The 20,024-nt window shown below is 44.5% G+C and overlaps 1 protein-coding gene and 1 non-coding gene across 6 annotated transcripts in view; both read right to left on the reverse strand.

The window, feature by feature from the left end:
- Nucleotides 1-303: 303 nt before the first annotated feature.
- NOD1 (nucleotide binding oligomerization domain containing 1) overlaps nucleotides 304-20,024 on the reverse strand; it is a 68,831-nt gene continuing 49,110 nt past the window's right edge. For 2 of the 5 annotated variants that reach the window (XM_027574364.2, XM_027574366.2), the window contains one exon: nucleotides 3,396-6,853. In XM_027574364.2, the coding sequence (XP_027430165.2) occupies nucleotides 6,781-6,853 (73 nt within the window). In that variant the 3' untranslated portion in view covers nucleotides 3,396-6,780. Of the gene's footprint in view, nucleotides 507-3,395; nucleotides 6,854-20,024 lie in introns of those variants that run through there. The other 3 variants (XM_027574363.2, XM_027574362.2, XR_003516551.2) reach the window with 2 other exon arrangements.
- Nucleotides 14,655-14,747, reverse strand: LOC113912093. The gene has a single exon (XR_003516713.1). It is a non-coding gene; the product is annotated as a small nucleolar RNA SNORA24 (small nucleolar RNA).

The following is a 20,024-nucleotide window of genomic DNA, read 5'->3' on the forward strand; positions in this document are numbered from 1 at the left end:
CCTGTTCCCCTTTTACACTTAGCATTTTTTTAAACAACACAAGCAATGTTTTTGTACAATGATTAAAATTGTTTCAGATAAAAGAGTGAAGGAAGGAATAAGAACGTTGTAACTACTAAAATTTATTGGATTGGAAGCTGAATAATGTGTATAAAGGCAAATGGTCTTTAGGGTGACAGTGGGGTTCTTGGAGATGGCAAGGGTAACAAGAATTATCTAGGATTTGACTGGATCAAGCATTCTCAACCGGGAGGATATCACCCCTAAGAGGGTGAAAATTGGTTCATGGGGGACCAAAAAGAACTTGGGTATTCAGTGGTTTGTGCCCAGGGGGCATAAAGAGAAATACAGCGTAACTGTGGTGTTAGAATTCCATGGTGGGAAGAGGGATTAGGAAAAAAATATCAAAAAAGTCTCCTTGAAGGGAAAATGTTGAGGAAAAAAAAAAAGAGAAACACTGGACTAGATTCAAATGGAAGAATGTTGTTCATCACCGATGGGTCCTCCTGGGAAAATGAATTAGAAATAAATGCATTATCTTGACGAAAGGAAAAAGACCTTACACATTGCCTAGGAATGTGGGAAATAGAAAATCAAATCCACTGGGAAATACCCCACAGCTGCTCAATCGATGATGAGCTGCCGCCTCCATAAACACCAGTGCCCAGGACACTGGGCTGACAGCCTGAGACACACTGGGCCAGTTCCCCGAAAAGGTCATAGGAGCAGGCAAAGCTGGGTGCGAGTCAGGAGTCAGGAGTTCCCCCACCATCTCCCACCCTCCCGACTTGTTTGGCTTTATTCCCTGCTCTACCTCCCTTTCTGCTCTCCTCCTGCTCCTCTCAAGACTCCCAGCATTCATTTCTTCAGCAGGCTGGGGAATCAGTAGCAGTGCTAATGAGTGAAAGAAAAGAATGCTGGAAACAGAGAACCAAGGGCTCACATTAAAGAAATGACCTTCAGCGACATGATTGTAGTATGAAAGGCCAGATAATACTCGCTAACATCTGTGAAATCAAATCAAAATGCAAACAGGCTTTTGGCCTCCCTAATCCATGTTTCTGGATATGACACAGATATGCAGTTCCTTAACAAAGTAAGAATGAAAGACGATGTCAAGTATAGGGAATGGTTCTTATCCCATAGGTACTCAGCCCTGGAAATGGCTTCTGGCTCTAGGTCACTTAAAAGTCTAGAGCTTGCTATTGGTCTGAAAATGGTGATGTTGTTTTGGAGGGGCTCTGAAGGACGGGAAGGATGGCCCAGGCCAGGCCGCTCTTTTCTCTTGCCTTGTCCCTGGTGCCCATTAAGGCCATGCTGGAAGGAAAAGGTTCTGATCAGAGAATAAGAGTTACTACTTCTGGAGCCCATACTACCTGTCAGGTACTGTCTTAAGTTCTTTACATATATTAATTTACTCCTCTAACCAAACACCCCTCTGAAGGGAGTACTAGTATTACAATGGGAAACCCAAGCACAGAAAAGCTAAGTTACTTGTCCAGGGTCACACAACCACTGGCGGGACTGAGATTTGAACCTAAACCCTCGGCACCCAGAGACTTGCAGTACTGTTCTTTACCGGGCCTTCGGGCCAGCTCTCTGCTTACCAATGTCTTTGGACACAAGGGTGAATAGGCTTAAAAGGAAATTCCTTTTAACATTATGTACTTGGTATGGAGTCTTAAAGAACGATGTCACCAGGCCCCCAGCACAGCTGGATCCTCGGGAGCCACTGACATAATGGATTAATTGCTTGCTGGCACATGCTGCCCTCTTGTGATGAAAACCATCCAAAGGGGCTCTTCTCCAGCTCTCTGGAATACACCTACTCACTTCCTTTGGTCCAGATCCGTGGTTGGGGGATGGAGGATGAGTGGCCAGTGAGGAAGCTGTTGGCTCTGTAGAGTCAGACCTGTGTCATTCAACCTTCTCCAGGGCGTTCCTAGCCTTGTGACTCTCAGTGAGGCTTGAAAATGTGACTCCAGAGTCCTGTAACTTTTAGCACCAGGGACACTAAAGAGACCCCATCTGTGTTCTTAGGGTGAGAGTTTATTTTGTTTAAGTTGCCCTAGTAGATTGGGACCAGATTTAGGAGACTTAGCAGGAAGAAGGTCAGTTGCAGAATGAACTGAAGGCCACAAACTATCAGAACAGAGGGAAAACAGCCAGACAGGCCTGTGTTCTAGTTTGTGCTCTACCAGTAATGCTCTGTGTGACCTTAGGCAAGTTGCTTTTGCTCCAGCACCAGTCTCCTCAGTGGTAGAGTAAGGGAATTGAACTAACCGAGCTCAGAATCTCAGGTGTTGCCAGGTATGGCTTTCTACATTTGCCAAAATTCCTTTGGGTTTTGCTCCCCCACCTCCCCACACACACTTTTATGCACATCCTGATTAGTACGAAGACCTATACCCATAGTCATGGGTTCTCAGTTTCCCTCATTCATGGAGTAATTCCTACTTTGTAGAGTTGTAGGGAAGAGATAGTTTCCATTTGACCCAGTGAATGGGTTCAGTCAGACTAGGTCTGTTTGGACGTTTATACACATACATAAAATTTTTAAAGTAGGGAAAACTGACTTTGAAGATACTGATACCCACACTAATGAATTATTATCTTGCACAGTACCAGTTTCAAACAGATGCTGATTTGTGGATGATTCATTCTTCCCAGAACTTGTAGTGGTCACCGGTACCGGTCTGTAGCTATAATCTGTAGGGTGGGGGAACAGGGGCAGTTCCTAAAGGTCTAGGGTCAGGGTCCAGGATGGGGTCAAAGAAGGCATTGGTGGCTTCACATTACATTGTTCTGTAACTTCCATCTGCTTCCAGACAATTTGGTACACCCCTAGACTTTGCGCTGACATAGGTTGAAAAAGAAAATTTCATAGCAAGAATCTTTGACTTGATAATCCTACTCCAAAGAAATAGTCCTAAAGAATTTTCTACTTCCACAGAAACGTTATATGAAATAATCACCACGACAACCAATCTGGAAGACTGGATTTCTAACATTTGGAATGTAGTTAAGCAAACCAACAGAACACAAATGATCATTATAAAGCCTATGTAACAATGTGGGAAAATGAACCTGAGGACATTATGCTAGGCGAAAGAAGCCAGTTACAAAAAAACAAAATAACAAACCACAAATACTGTGTGATTCTACTTATATGGGGTACTTAGAGTAGTTAAAATCCTAGAAACAGAAAGGGTGGTTGCCGAGGCCTGGGGAGAGGGGGAGAATGGGGTGTTCTTTAATGGGTCTAGAGTTTCAGGATTCTAAGAAAATTCTGGAGCTGGATGGTGGTGATGGTGGCACAACATTATGGATATATTTAATACCATTGCACTGTACACTTAAACATAGTTAAGATGGTAAATTTTATGTGTATTTTACCACAATAAAAAAAATTGGGAAAAACTTTACAAAGTAGGCAAAACATGGGAAGATGACACATAAAAATTGAACTAACTTAGTATTATTTATAAGCATTACTTAAAAATTTTCCTTTAATATTTTACTATTAATATTGCGATACTTTTATAACAAAGCACTGGCAGAAAAAAATCAAGGAAAAAAGTTTGAAATCTTTTGATATTTGTTATTTGCAAAAAAGCAAAAACAAAAAACGTAAACAAACCAAAAGAGAACGCCCAAGGAGTCATGGGAAAACTTGCTTAACATCGTTGCACTTATTTACCGTTTATGCATTTACTATTGTTTAAAAATTTTTTTATTACAGATCATTGGGGGCCCATAACCTTGTCAGTGCTTAGTGCCTCTAAAAGTTTTAAGCTGGTCTTGGGTGCAGTCAGTTGCATGTGAAGGCTGAGAGACTCGTGCTGAGATGGCCCCCGGGGCCATCTGTGGGGGAACACGAGCCTCCTCGCCAGCGAATTCTGCTTTCGTTAAAATGATCACGGTTTTGCCTTTCAGCTCCAGGGCGAGGGGGTTTTCCTGTGAGGGAGCAGTTCGCTGCCGGAAATAGACGTGGCATACCTGGAAGTGGACCAAAAGATCCCGTGAGCCACCCGCGTCCAGTGGGGAGCAGAAGGGGACACCTGGCGGAGGCTCGTGGGCTCCTGCTCCGTCCTTCCCGGTATGAGGACCACGCGGCTGTGAGTCACACTTGAGCGGTAGGGCTCTTGGGTGACAACGGTGAACACTAATGGCTGTGCCTTCGCTGATGAAGCTAGACTAGTCCAAGCTGCCCGAGGTGGAATCATAGTCTTGGGCCTGACTTGGAGAGCTTCCAGGCCCATAGGTGACCTTGTCGGGAAGGTCCCAAGCTGAGAAGAGAAGCAGCGGGGCGTTCCCTGGCGAGCGGAAATGAGCAGCGTTGGTTTCACGGTGGCCAGTGGTGTGTACTGAGCAGCGACCCCGCCTTCCAGCTTCAGCGCGTCTGCTCCTCACGGCGGCCCAGAGCGGGGGAGGGCAGGGGGGTGGGAGGCTACCCTAAGAGGCCCCGTTTTCAAGATGCAGGTTGAGATTCCGAGTCTTAGGACCTGGCCCAAAGCCACCTGGTGACTCGACAGGGTTTTTGTTGTTTTTTATAAGTTCCAAATCAGCCCAGACATGCCATAAATGCTCGTCTGAAATATAGGAGCTGTCCTTCCTTTCCCAAAACCAACCAAGATGTCCCGTGGGAAGAAATAATCCTATCCTAAGTTTGTGGCCTTTTTTTTTTTCCTTTCAATTTTCAATGGTCTTTTTCTTGATGAGGAAAAGTCTCCACTTCTCTGCACAGAAACTCACCAGTGAGTAATGGGGAACCTTTCTGGCAAAGTAGGAGACTGAGAAATCGAAAATCCTACTGCTCACCATCTGGAAGACCAGAAGTATTTCCAAACAGAATTTAAGCCAACACTACACAAATTCTAATTTCCTTAGACACAGCAGTTTTAATTTTGATAATCTGTAAAAGCAGCACTATTTGGTAGTTTCTGAGTAAACTTTAGTCTCTCAAAAGTTTGGTTTTAGTGGTTTAACAAAACCCGAATCTGTCAGCTGAGTATAGTTCTTTACTCGGGAGGTCTAAAGTCGGTCCTAAGCATCCCTGGCCTTCAGCTCGCCACGCTCATTCCATACCTGTTGCCCGGAATCTCTGGTAGGGAGAGAGTTGCTGCCTCAGGGGGTGACTCTTAGGTGAATACTCAGATCTGGGGTGAAGGGAGGGGTGGGTCAGAGCTACCGAAGCAGCCCCGTAGGGGAACAACCACCATGTAGCTGAATGACTGTACAGGAGTTTTAGAGCTAACTTGCTCAGTGGCACACTTCCTGACAGGGGCTCCTGCACAAAGCCAGACTGGACCTCCAAGAACTCAAAGGTACTGTTGGAAGGCCCCCTCGTCCCTTCCCCTCTCGTGTTTGGTCCTTACCAGCTTGGTGCCTCCTGCCACAGAGGGTGACAGGTCCACTCAGCAGCAAACCGCCCCAGAAGGTAGTAGACGTAGAGCCTGGCCTGCCGGGGTCTGCCGAGGCACAGTGGTGAGGGCTGTGGAATTTGGCCCAGGCAGCATCTCCTGGCCCCAGCCACCCGGGAACAAGTCCACACCTCTGAGAAGCCAGCTGTATGGGTTCAGAGATCAGATGGAGGAAAAGGCCTCAGTTGCTTCCTTGGCTTTTTTTGATCCCTTGGTAGGTGGAGAGGCCTGCAAAGGACCATAACGATGACGCCTCTGGCCCTTCCTTCAGCGGGCTCTTCACAGCACTACACGCCAGGGCGCCACCCAACGCAGTGAGTATCCTGAAGGGAGTCAAGGCATGGAGTCCAGGGACCCTCCCGTGCTTCTCAGGCTAAAGTCCCTTTTAAAAATCCCAGACTCGGGCGTTTAGAAATAATGTTTTCAGTACTTTATTAAACAAACTGGCAAAAGAACAAGCTTTCTGGTAATATCAGCACCCCTCCTCCATGTCATGTCCAGCGCGCGCCTGCCGTGATGGTCCATGTAACACGCTCTGCTAGCTGGGTTCTCAGCAACTCCCTCAGCCTTCAGTCAGGTTCAGTCATCCTCACAACTACTCCGGGGCAGGGAGAGAACTCCCTTCCTCAGGAGGGCGAGAGAGACAGAAGCTTCTGTTTGGGCCCCAGGGCTACAAAGACAAGCCAGGCCTTATTCCTTTTAGAGGAAGGGCACGGGTTCTTCCTCCTGACGCAGAGCACTTACGCCCACACTTACCAGCCTTCCTGAGGAGGTCAGCCCAGCAGGAGGAAGCTGAGTGGAAACTCCGCATTAAGAAGACCCCACCCTTTCTCTTAGACCTAAGAGGGCACCCTGTGATCTCCGTCAACAGACACTGAGAACCAAGGACTAAAACAGAAGCCTACTAGGAGTCTTTGCTTTGGCAAAACCTTGGAAGCGCCAAATCCCGACACTGCGCATATCTCAGTCTCTACAGCTGGGAAGTGGGAAGACCGTCAACCTGTAGGGAGGTACTAAGGAGGAAGAGAATGTTCCAGGTAAAACACTTGTTCGTTGAGCACCTTTTCTGCAAGAAGCGTGGCACTAACTCTCTACCGTTGTCCTCAACTCTTCCATGAAGACAGCATGACGAACTCACTTCCCTGGTCCTGAGGGCCGGTTTTGAGCTCAGTCTTATTCCTCTCCTGTCCGATAAAAATAATCCTGGGTATGCATTACATCTCTTCATGGTGCATTTACAGTCACTAAAATGGCTCACCAGGCGCACCCTTGCCCTGCAAAATTGTAACAGCTATGCAGGGAGGCCCCTCTGTTCATCAGGGCAGCGGGCTCCTCCTTGGGCATGGACCCCTGCCTCTCAAAAGCAGATGATCCGCTTCTCATCTTCAAAGACTTTGGCCTCCTCTGGCTTTATCAAGTTTCCATTTAGACTGTCGGAGAAAAACAAAGAACACAAGTAAAATGTTAGGAACTTGTAGGAGCCTTGCCAGTGTGTGTCCTAACGCACTCCTGTTCTTCACATGGCCCTGAAGTTAAGAGACGTGCTCTGTTCAGACACTTGTGTGATAATATTACTCCTTTCCAGCTATCGTCACTCTCTGAACTGGCTCTCACTAAGGTCACCAGTAGCCTCTATAAACTTGAACTTAATGACATCTCTCAGGCCTGGTCTGTCTTGTCCTTCACAGGCATTTGGCTGTCCTGCCCTCTGCCTCTTGAAACACCACACTCGCTTGGCTTGCTATTAGGCTTTCTGGTTTTCTCCTGTGTCTGCCACTCGGTCCCAGTTTCCCCTCCCCTCTTCTCCTGCATGTGGCCTCTAAATACTGGGTTTCCTTCAGGCTGGGGGGAAGGGCCTATCACGCCCCCCGGTGACCTCATCCCTGCGTCAGTGGACTTGCAGCCCAGACCTCTCCTGTGTGGCTCTACCTACTCAACATCTTCGCCTGGATGCCTCCCAGGCACCTCAAGGTGGCCATGCCAGCCCAGGGCCCCTAACTCCGTGTCAGACCACTCTTCATCCAGCTGTGTAAGTCAGTGACCTGGATGGGCCTTGACCCCTTCCTCATCTTCACATTCTGTCTATCCCAGAGTTCTGTCTTATTCTCTAAACATCTCCAGCATACCTCCCCGGAACCCCTCCATTATCTTCACCACCACCATTGTGGTCTGAGCACCATCATCTCTTCTCTGGATCACTGCAGTGCCCTCCTGACTGGTCCCTTTACATGTACCCATGTGACCTCTTCAAATCCATTTTCCTGGAGGATCCAGAGTGGTCTTTTTATAATGCAACGCTGATCATATCCCTCTTTGCTTCAAATCCCTCCATGACTTTCCATTGCTTTTAGGATAAAGACCAGAATATGTACCACCACCCACAGATCTCTTACGGTCTAGTGTGCCCCAATTCCTCTGCCCCCCGTTGCCCCTTCTTCTCTACTGTCTGAACCCCAGGGCACATCAACATCTTGCTGTTCTTCAAGGATACCATGCTCCTCCTTCCTGCCTCAGAGCCTTTGCATAAGCTGTTCCCTCTACCTGGAACACTTTCCTATTCATTCTTCATGGCTTAGCCTAATGCCACTTCCTGAGGGAGAAGTTCCCTGAAACCTCATCTGTATTAGGTTCCCTTCTTAGCTCTCTCCTTTACAGCATTCACAATGAATTGCTTGAATGATTTTTTTTCTTTACTGTGCATCTCCCTCACTAGGTGGTAAACCCATGAATGAGGTCAGGTCCATTTTGGTCACCACTGGATGGTGCTAGCACTGTGCCTGGCACTCAAGCACTTTGTTATTCAGCAAATAAAAATGCAGCACTAAGCCCCGAGGACACAGCAGTGACTCTTGGTTTTTTGTTTTGTTTTGTTTTTTGGTTTTAAAAGAAACAACCCACAGGCTCCAAGTGGCCTCACTGAGGTTAAAGCCCCAGGTCAGTAAACCAGAACTTAAAACCTAATCAAACTGCAGTTTCACCTCCCCAGGAATACAGCCTTTAGCCAGGCAACCTGACCAGGAAATTTCCTGAGTCCCCTTCTGCTCCTTAGGAGGGCAACCTGGCCTAAACAATGCATTTCTGGCTAGTAAATAATGCCTTTTTAATGCTTTTTAATGCCTTCTCTGCTCTGCCTTTCAAAAACCTTTCTCTTGTTTGGCTCAGCGGAGCTCCTCTCCACTTGGTAGACGGCATGCCACCTGATTCGTGAATTGTTGAATAAAGCCCATCAGACCTTCCAGTTTATGTGGTTGAATTTTGCTTCACAGCCTTGGCGGCGGCACTGGGATCTGCAGCAAGCTTCTGACGGCCCGTGGGGACAGGGAGAATCACTGGCACGGGGGACCTCCTGCGAGCCCTCCTACGTTCCCCTTTCTCGCCATTGCCTGGGTGCCGCCAGTGAGTGCTCTCAGTTTCTGCTCCCCTCTTTGCCTTCGAGCTACCGACCTGATTGGCTTTCCAGTCCAGGTCAGCAGAGACTGGTGGGGGCTCTCATAGAGCGCCAGTGCTTAGCCCTGGGTTCAGCCCGCCAGGCCACGCTGGAATCTCTTCCGGGCTCCCACCCGCAGTCCCCATTTACTGGGCTTTGCTGCTTGAATCCTTTCCCATTTCCAGTCCATTTCCAGTCCGCAGCCCCCACGCTGGAGGCCACTGGGTCAGTCCACGCAGGGAACTGCCCATGCTGGGCATGGCCTTCTCTTGGCCACTCCGTGGCAACACCGTGTGGTTACTGCTGGCGTGTTAAGGTGCATGTTTGTCTTGTTTTGTGTAAACAAAGCCTTAGCTAATGGGATCCTTAAAATTCTGAAGAGTCAAACATGCCACCTTCCAGCACACCTGCTCATTTTAGGTCAAAAAACCATGGTGCCAGGAGCTGTGAATTTCTACAGAAATGGCAAAACTCTGCTAAAGACAACCTAGCAGTACATTGGCCACAAAGTCCCATTCGACAAGGTCATTTAAGAAGCGCATTGGAAAGCACAAGTTCCCAAACTGAATGGGATGCCTGTTTACATTGGCAAGCAGAAGCTCCAAAAGGTTTCAAAATTCTGAAATAGTTTCATTAAAAGATTAATAAAAAGATTTAGCAAAAGGCTCACGAAAATTAAAGGTGTAAGAGGGACATAAAGCAAGACAGAAGGAACTCTTGCTGTCCCCCTCTGTCCTCTGGGCACTCATTCTGCTAATCCTCTGTCTGCATTGCTTTTCCCCGCTCTGAAAATGCCACCGGAAACAAAATTGGCAAGGTGTTGGCCTTACAGGCGGCCCCCATATTGGCCATACAGGGCCCCTCTCAGAGTTAATGAAACTGAGAAATTTTTTGGTAAACTGCTACAGCCAAGCGGTTGGCAGGGGGCGGCGCCTGGGTGGCTCAGTCAGTTAAGCATCTGCCTTAGGCTCAGGTCACGATCTGGGGTGGGGGTCAGTGGGGGGTGTGGTCCTGGGATCTTGCTCTGCGTTGAGCTCCCTGCTCAGCGGGGAGCCTGCTTGTCCCTCTCCCTCTACTGCTCCCTCCACTGGTGCTCCCTCTCTCTCAAATAAATATCTTAAAAAAATAAATAGCTAAGGGCAACCTCCCGTAGACAGCAGAGCCCGCACAGGGGACCCTGGAAAAACTGGCAGAAGCCAGTGAAGGGTGAAAATGCTTACCAGAATCACTTCTTCTGAAGGTGCCCGCGGTGCCCATGGAGAGGGGAAAAGAAAACTGCACGTCGCCCTTTCCTTCCCGAATCTAAACCCATTGTCCACTGATGCCCTCCCTCCCGGGGGCAGCTGTCCCCCTCTTCCTTGTCTCATTTTGCATAACCAGGCTTGGCTTTCTGCCTGCCTGGGACGTGCAGGTTGTTGCTGCTTTCTTTTGGCTGTCTTTGGGAGTGACTCTGGATTTCGGGAAGATAATATCCTTCGCGGCCTCTTTGGGAACCCGTCTTAACACCCAAGGGGGTTTATTCAGTACTGCCAGAAATATCTGAAATTCAAATCTGTACCCGGAGGGAAAGAAAATGAATGAGGGTAATGTAGTTGGGACAGGCGGCCGACCTATGATGTCATTCAAGTTCCAGCCCAATTCTTTGAGAAATTGAAAGCAACTGTCCTTATCTTTTTTTTTCCCCCCTCAAAATAAAAGTCCATTCCAGGCACAATTCAAAATTCACCTATTCCTTTACAGCTATTCTGAAACTTCCCTCATTTATCTCAAAGGCTCGTAAATTACTGGTCTTGGGAAACCCAAATCCTTCTTGCAGGAACTTACATTCTTTCTCTGTCCCTTGAAGTTATACATCTATCGAACACAACCCATCAATCACCTGAGACAGAAGGGAAAAAAGAGGCCTTTTTAAAGTACAAACTGCTAAAAAGGGCTCTTGTGCCCAAACTCTAGCACAGCCTCCTTAAGCTTGATTCCAGGGACAGATACAAATCTTAAAAAAAAAAAAAATCTTCTCCACAAATATTAGTAACTATGGAGTCTTTGCCTCTGTACTTTTAAGATTTTATTTGTTTGTTTGAAGGAGAGAGAGAACACAGAGGAAGAGGGAGAAGCAGACTTCCTGCTGAGCAGAGAACCTGAACCAGGACTCTGGGATCATGATCTGAGCCGAAGGCAGACGCCCAATTGAGCCATCCAGGTGCTCCTGCCTCTTGTGTGTTTGTATGTATGTCATAAATGTGAGATATTGTTTCTGGATGGTATTACTAAAATCAGTTTGTAAAACAGCAGATCGTGGAAACAAAGCCTTAGCTAATAGGATCCTTAAGTTCTGAAGAGTCAAACATGCCGCCTTCCAGCATACCTGCTCGTTTTAGGTCTAAAAACCACAGTGCCAGAGCTGTGAATATCTACAGAAATGGTTTGCTGGTTTTGTAGGGCCCAAGGGCAGGCTGCTCCAAAATGTACCACTTACTGATTGTTTTAAAGAAAACATATCTAAGAGACAACCTGTACAAGAAGGACACTCAGACCCTCCTCTGTCCCACTGAAAGCAGGAGATATATCTCCCATGTGAAATGAATCTCCCATGTGAAAGTCACCCTCCCTGTGCCAGGCTGGTAGAGACATTCTTAGCATCAGAGACAGGAAATTTAGAGCCAAAAAAGCTGTATAAACAACCCTTGTTAATTTTTACCAATTTAATATCACACCCCCAAATTCTGCCTAGAATTCCTTACTAATTGGAGCTCCCAAAGTTAAGTTTTCTTCGTCCTGTCAATTCCTCATGGATTTATTTATTGTCTCTGCCTAAAAATACAAAAACTGCCTGCCTTGGTCATCTCTTTAGGTCTGAATTTCATTACTGACCCACTGTGCACACACAATAAAAGTCTGTTTTTTTCCCTCTAGTTAATCTGTCTTATGAAAATGTAACTCTTAGTCCAGCTGGAAGAACTTGAAAGGTAGAGGAAGAACATTCCCTTCCCTTCAGTTGGCGTAGCTGGTGGATACTCATTCGCAGGACAGCGGCTCGCCCAGAGATCCTGGGACAGCTGACGCACATCCAGCAGAAGGTAAGGTTCTGACCATGCCAGCCTCCCGGCTTCTCTATCCGCAGGGCCTGGTGGAACCTGAGAGTGGTAACAATCTTTCTTTCTCTAAATTTAGTTAGCGGGAGAAAATACCGTAGAACTAGTTCCTTGGGCTGAACAACTTTTGGTAAAAATTTGGTAGTGTACTCTTGGGTGACTGATCATATTCTCCCAGAGGTGGTCACTGTTTTTTTTTTCAGCTGTGTCTTTTTTGTTGAGTGTCATTGGAAGGACTCCTCACAAGAAGACAGAACGCAGGCTTCAGCCCTATAAGCCTGCTTTGTAGCCGGCCTCACAGACTGGTGAGGTCACATTTCTCCTCAGAACAGGGTCTGTTTAGACAAACTCTGCTGTGGGTTAACACGCACATGAGGTAAAGGCTGTTGCTAAAGAAACATCTTGGAAACCCAAGCAACAAAATTGGTGGTCACGGATCAGCAGTTAGAAGCTGTTAGATTGCTTGTCATCTAAGTCAAAGATCCCCCCGCCCCCCGTTAGGATAACCTGGTCATGGAATGGGTTAGATTGACACTCAGTCTGCTGCCGGCCTCAAGAAAACATCCATGCAGTGAGGTACACAGTAAAACACCACACAGTCCCCAACCTCAAGGCACAGCCCTTCTAAGGTCTTGGTTTGGCCCCCGGAGCCCCAAAGCTTAGGCAGGGCTGTTAATGTTGAACGTAAGAGATTTTTCCTTTTGTCTAGTTCTGTGTCCTAAGCGCTTGGCTTTGTGACGCTTTGTGACCAGTGAGCGTATTTTCTCTGGTCTCCCTCACTTGGGAGGGCACACTTAACTGGGGTGCATCATGGCGGTTCAATAGACCGGGGACCCGAGACACACAATTACAAGCAGCGCTCTCTGTCCGGCCACACCAGCTCTCAGGAAAGTTTGTCATAAGGGGCCCCAGCCCCTAAGGGAGGGGCCTCTGTTGCTTCAACCTTTCTTGCTCCTTAGTGCTAGAGAAATCTCATTCCAGTAGCACCAGCCCAATGTCACAGATTAGCAGGTCTGTGACTAGAGGTGTCTTACATTCTGGGAGACCAGAGGCACCATACACACTACCTCATTCTTACAGCTTGTACAACGAAGGTGGTTGCTTTCTCAGACTATTCTTGGGAGTAGGCTTTTGGATCATGGGGGCTGCATCATCTATGCTTGCTCTGGGGACACCTCTTAAGCCATTAAAAGGCTTATGGGTTTGAATCACTATTGAAATTAATAAGATCCAATTTGTCAATGGCCAAACACTAGATCCTTTAAAAGAGCTATTTGAAAAAGAAAAATTATAAAGAACTCTCAATTGTCTTATTAGTATAATGGCTAGTCTTAGGGATTCCCTTGACAAGATAAAAGAACAAAAATTAGACTTAAGACAGATAAATGTCCCATGAAAATTCCCCTTCTTTTAAAATCTAGCCCAGCCTCTAGGTTCAAAGTATACAGACTACTCTTATAAATGCTAGAAGCCAGAAAGTGAATTTAACAGAAGCACCTAGGACAAACAGGAGGGTTTGGTTTACTGTAATCAACCTCTGTCAGCCTCAGATTCTTTTTTTTTTTTTTAAGATTTTATTTGAAAGAGAGAGAGAGGAGAGACAGTGAGAGAGCACAAGCGGGCAGGCAGAGGGAGAAGCCGGCCCCCTGCTGAGCAAGGAGCCCGATGCGGGGCTCGATCCCAGGAGCCTGGGATCATGACCCGGCAGATGCTTAACCGACCGAGCCACCTAGGCGCCCCAGCCTCAGACCGTTTTATATGCTCACCTTTGTCAGGTGTATTCTAGACCCTGCCCCCTACTGCAAAAAATTCATGTCCCCCAAACAGCAGCAAATCTTTATAAAGCCCTTTTTCCTCCATTTTCAGAAGATCCTACCAAACTTAGAGAAACATTAAAAAGATTTGACTTCACAACCTCCACTTCACAGAGGACAGAGATGACCAATAAAATTTCCCCTAGGCTCTCCTAGAAATGATCAGAGGAAGGCTGATGCTGACGGGCTAGTAGAAGTCCTGGCTGAACTGTGTAACCATGAAGGCTTTTGTTAAAATGCCTTATACAGACTGTACAAAAGCATAAAATTCCCCTTGATATAAAGAAGCAAATTTAGTTAAAGAGGTAGGCCAGTCCCTTGATATTCAGGCTGGAATCCAGTTCTTTGGGGGGATTAAAAACAACTGTCTTTGTCTTACAAATCTCTGTAAAACTAGAAATGCAACTCCAGAAATATGTCGAAAACCACCTATCTTTACCAACCTCCTCCATTCCTCTCAAAATATTTGTGGATATTATCAAAGGTCAGGGTATTGGAACAAAATTGCCCTGTAGTTAAGGGAAAAAAAGGTAATATTTTCCCCCCAGAGCAATCAAGCATTTTATTTCATTATAACAAGGAAGCACTCAATTATTCTCTCCTTAAATGCCATATTTCGGCAGAAATAATATTTAGGCCTATATTGAAAATACTGCCCCAATAGTTTCCAGAACATTATTCACCACTCAGGACCCTAGCTGTTGAGATTTAAAATCATGTTTGGCAATGTCCCACAGCACGCTAAATAAACAAGTCTTCACTCACATTACTTTGAATTACTTAATATCTTGTCCTGTGTTCCATTGCCCATTGGAACAACTGAGCTTCCTAGAAGCATTTGACCAATAGCTAGATGTGTGCCCAAGAACCCAGCACCCTCCAGGTTTTCAAAAGTGAAGAGGTTACCTGTGAATCGGATCCCCATTAAAAGGGTACGGCTTTGCCAATAAACAAGAATATGCTCTTCCGTGGCTAGGAAGACCACACAGCTGACCGGTTTAGAAAAGGTCAATTTTAAGTCACAATTACCCCAAAACTCTTAAAGTTTTTTGCATTCTTTCTGTCCCTTTAAATCATAAATCTTATGTCTTTGAAATGTGAACACAGCCCACCATTACCTGAGGCTGAAGGAAAAATGAGAGGGGAAGCGGCCTTTTTAAAATACAAACGATAGGGTGCCTGGGTGGCTCAGTTGGTTAAGCAACTGCCTTCGGCTCAGGTCATGATCCCGGAGTCCTGGGATCGAGTCCCACATTGGGCTCCAGGCTCAGCAGGTAGCCTGCTTCTCCGTCTGACCCTCTCCCCTCTCATGCTGTTTCTCTCTCGCTCTCGCTCTCTAATGAATAAATAAATAAATAAATAAAGTCTTTAAAAAAATAAAATAAAATACGATAACAGGGCTCTCGTGCCCACTTGAGCACCTCTGATAACAGGCAGATAAGCTCCAAATCTCCACCTTGGACAAAACTTTGATACTTTCTCTGTACATTTTCTACCCCATCTTCTGTAGGACCTAGGTAGGAACCATTCTTAGAAATGCAAACTTGAGAGAGAGGTTTTTCATTAGAAAAAGGGAGAGAGGGAAGTATTTGGAAATTGGGCCTATAATCGCTCTATAAACACAAGTAAAACCAAAAGCTAGAAGATTTTGTTTGCCTCTGGTCTGTGTATTTGTATGTGTGTCCATGTAGGTTGTGAGATATTTTCCGTATTTCTGGGTGGTATGGCTAAAATTAATTTGTAACAGAGCTCTATTTAGTTTGTCTGAAGGCATGTGCTGGTAAGAATTGGGCATTATAAAACTCAGAAAGCTTGTGGTGTGCCTGGGTGGCTCAGTCGGTTAAGCGTCCAACTCTTGATTTCAGCTCAGGTCATGACCTCGGGGTCATGACCTCAGGGTTGTGAGAGGGAGCTCTGTGTCGGGCTCCGTGCTCACAAGGGAGTCTGCTTGAGATTCTCTCTTTCCCTCTGCCCCTGCCAACCGCTGCCCCTAGTTCTAAAATAAATAAATCTTTGATGCGTTAGCCTGGTGATGGGTATTAAAGAGGGCACCTTCTGCGTGGAGCACTGGGTGTTATGCACAAACAATGAACCAGGGAACACTACACCCAAAACTAATGATGTATGGTGATTAACATAACAATAAAAAATTAAAAAAAAATAAATCTGTAAAACTCAGAAAGCTAAAAACTAACCCAAATGTTTAAGTTCACGTGATCTGGGAAAATATTTGGTATTAAAGCTACTTTAAGATTATTGGTTTAATTAAAACAGACCTGTCTTTAGCATTATCGGCATTAAATATAAAACTTTTATTCTGCCTGTGTTTACTGAAAGTCAAATGAGTTTCATGTTCTCTCTGTTGCAAAATCTGTCAGAAAAAAAACCCAGAATAATGGTTGAGTCTAATGCCTCATGAAGTTTTATGGGTAGTCCAAATATAATAACAAGTAAATTAAATAAATGTAAATAAGATAAAAAGGTTTCTAGGTAAATTTTTTTTTAAAGATCTTATTTATTTGAGAGAGCGAGCACAAGTTGGGGGGAGAGGCAGAGGGAGAAGCAGACTCTGCACTGAGCAGGGAGCCCCACATAGGGCTCCATCCCAGGACCCTGAGATCATGACCTGGGTCAAAGGCAGATGCTTAACCGACTGAGCCACCCAGGCTAGGTAAACTTTTAAATAGCTTCCAAAATCTTTTTGATGGTAACCCAAAACTTTAAAAGGTTTTGCTAAATTAAATGGATAAATTCATTGAGTATCTAGTGGCTCAGTCAGGTGTCTGCCTTTGGCTTAGGTCATGATCTCAGGGTCCTGGGATGGAGCCCCACGTTGGGCTCCCTGCTCAGTAGGGCGTCTGCTTCTCCCTCTCCCCCTTCCCCCACTGGTGCTCACTCTCTCTCTCTCAAATAAAATCTTAAAAAAAAAATTCACTGAGTATCTAGATCATTTCCCAGTAAGAAAAAGTAATACAACATTAAGTATTAATATAGGTTTACCTATTTTTAGTTTCTCTGTATAAAACAAATTTGGTTCTGTTTTATGCTGCTGTACTATGAAGAAACACGTTTCTAAATTATGAAATATATTCATAAATTTGCCAATCTAGGGGCACCTGGCTGGCTGAGTCAGTGGACCATGTGACAGGGTCATGAGTTCAAGTCCCACATTAGGCATACAGCTTACTTCAAAAAATTTTTAAAAATTTGCCAATCTAAAGAAATCTGCTGTAACAGTTTACAGTGGCTTACTAGTTAGAAACCTTAATTTCTAGTGAAAACTAAGAGTTAAGAATTCTAATAAATGTAATTAAGGCAACTGAAAATAAGAGAGACAAATCTATATGTAAGAAAATTAAGATGTGTGTTTTGGGTGAGAAAAAATATGAGGAATAAAAATACATTTCTGTTGAGGAAAAAGAATATAAGTTTGTCCTGAAGTGAAGTGAAAACTTAGGGCAAAATCTGGATGTAAAGAAAAAAAAATTGTAGAAGATGTATGGAAAATAAATCTTTTTTTTTTTTAAAGATTTTATTTATTTATTTGGCGGGGAGAGAGAGAGAGAGAGAGAGAGAGAGAGACAGCGAGAGAGGGAACACAAGCAGCGGGGCGGGAGAGGGAGAAACAGGCTTCCCGCTGAGCAAGGAGCCCGATGCGGGGCTCGATCCCAGGACTCTGGGATCATGACCTGAGCCGAAGGCAGACGCTTAACGACTGAGCCACGCAGGTGCCCCTGGAAAAGAAATCTTTGGAAAGAAATTTTCTGTGTGGCTAGTACTGGGTAAGATGAGGGTAAATTTAAGTAAATGAGTTTTATCCTCGAAAGTACACTGGTACAAAATTAAAACTGTTTTCTCTTTGTTAAAAGGTCAAACTTCTCTTGAACTCCTGGTCTGCTCTTAGTAAGAAATTATAAACAAAAGTTTTTCTTTATAAAAAACAAGGATTCTGTGTTTTGCCAAAATAATTTCCTATGTTTATCAGGTCTTTGGATTACTTAAACTGAGTCTTAATACTAAAAGGGCTAAATTTTGCTTACAACTACGTAACCTACTGTATTGGCCTTTTAAATCATCTTTTATTGTCACTTTGGTTAAATGGATAGTTAACTATTGTTTTATAACAATTCGTGATCCTATTTAACCAAATGTCCAAACCTTTTGATATTTTTGACATACTTCCCAAAATCAAATTCTAAAATGAAGTCTTTCTGGCCACAATCTGAAATTTTCCAGAGGGCCCCTTGTACATTTCAAAGATTTTTGTGAATAATTAAACTCATTAGGCTTGTTTGTTGTGTTTAATCCCATGGACAGCACTGTCAGATAAGTGCTACCAAACTTTATATTTGTGTAGATGTCAGTTATCAAAAATAAGTGTTCTAAAACTTATATGAAACTCCAAACAATCTGATATGTCCTGATATGTTATTATCTTAAAGTGTTATATGTCACAGAAATAACCAAATTTCCTTGCCACTTGCATTGTAATAAACTCTAAGATCTTTAACCATGGCCATTTTTAAGACTTTTATCGTTTACAGTTATACTTTTTACTCAGTTGCTTTTACAGATGCCTCCCGCAAATACATTTTGTCTTAAATGAGACTCATGGAAAGACCTCTCAGTACAGATTTCTGATAACCTTCAGCTCATAAAACTAAACTGGGTACGAATTTCCCGAACTAATGGAAGAACTAAATTCAAGCAGAACCAGGAAAATATGTGACTAAGTTTTAACTAAGGAGGATAACTTTTATAACTTTTTGGTTAAAACATTGATTTTTAAAAAATGTTTTGTTTTTCCAGATTTAGTATTTTAAAATAAAAACTTTCCTTAAAACAATTACTAAACATAGGTTTATCTATGTTTGAGTACTTATTACGGAGAAACTAAAAGATATTTTGATATGTTAGGGCTACTTTGAGAAATCGAAGAAGGCATATTTTTAAGAGTTAAGAATTCTCATAAAGGGGCACCAGGCTGGCTCAGTCGAAAGAGCGTGCAACTCTTAATCTCGGGGTCATGAGTTGGAGCCCCATGGTGCATTTAGAGATTACTTAAATAAAGCTTTTTAAAAAATTCTAATGTAATTAAGGCTACTGGAAATACGAGAAACAACTCTGTTTGTAAGGAAAGAAGGATATGTGTTTTTGGTAAGAAAAAATACGAAAAACAGAAATATATCTTTGATGGAAAAGAAGGTAATTTTGTCCTAAAGTGAGACTGGTTATTTAACAAGGGAAAACTTGGGACAAAATCTGAATGTAAAAAAGGAAAGTTCTAGAAGATTTGTGGAAGGAAGTCTTTGGGAAGCCATTTTTATATGTGACCAGGTAACTTTTGTGCAAGGCAGCAGCAACAGAATCTATAAAGATGTGGATTAACTCCATTCTCCTTCTGCAGAAAATGGCCCTCTCAGTGCCAGACGTTTGCCATCCTGACGTCCTTATAATATGGCAAAGGTCTGCTCCAGAATCAGAGAAATTAAACTAACAGTTGGGCTATGGGAAACCCAGGATGGCCACTTGATTCTTCCTCGCTCCCTAACAAACCCTGTTTTGCCATCCTGCGCCCATCAAAGTACATTCAAGATGACTCACATTATAAATAGACATTAGTGGGGAAATGTCTTATAAAATTGCAAAAACAGTCTTTTAGCAATGTCTGACTGGTCGGGTCCACAATCCTGAAAAAACCGTTTTTGTCCCCAGAGGCCTCAGACCTCCCGCTCTGGACCCTTTGAACACCGGTAGCTGCACCGCACTCAACTGCCTCTTGGTCCAGGTCCCCAATGGTCGTGTTATTGCATGTGTGTTTTCTGGAAGGGTGGAAGCCTTTCCGTCCCACAAGACTGTTGTCCTCAGAGTAGGAAATAAAAAAACTATTAAAATTGTTTCCCACTTGGGGTATACCTTGTATAATCTCCAGTGATCGAGGCACCCTCTTCACTTAACGAGAACCTTGCAGATTTCCTGGAACCCTATCCATGTACAACCTTGTTGTTTCATGCCAGTGTGACCAGCCACTGTGAGTCTTTCGTGTCTTGTGCTCCAGCCTGTTATGAACAGCTTCAAAAACCCATTTGGGATCCCAATTCGAAGGGTCCTGTTAGGCACAGTCTAGAGCCTGGTGATGATTAGGGATTCTGGAAACATCACCAGAGAAAAACAGCTCTTGGGACCTTCGGGAATGCTCCTGACCAGTGACACCGCTGCGCAACTAGAAGGCACTGAGCCTTGAGTCCCCCTCACACAACTGAAGAAA

Source organism: Zalophus californianus, chromosome 12 (genome assembly GCF_009762305.2).
Source record: "Zalophus californianus isolate mZalCal1 chromosome 12, mZalCal1.pri.v2, whole genome shotgun sequence".
In the NCBI taxonomy this organism is placed as follows: Eukaryota; Metazoa; Chordata; class Mammalia; order Carnivora; family Otariidae; genus Zalophus; species Zalophus californianus.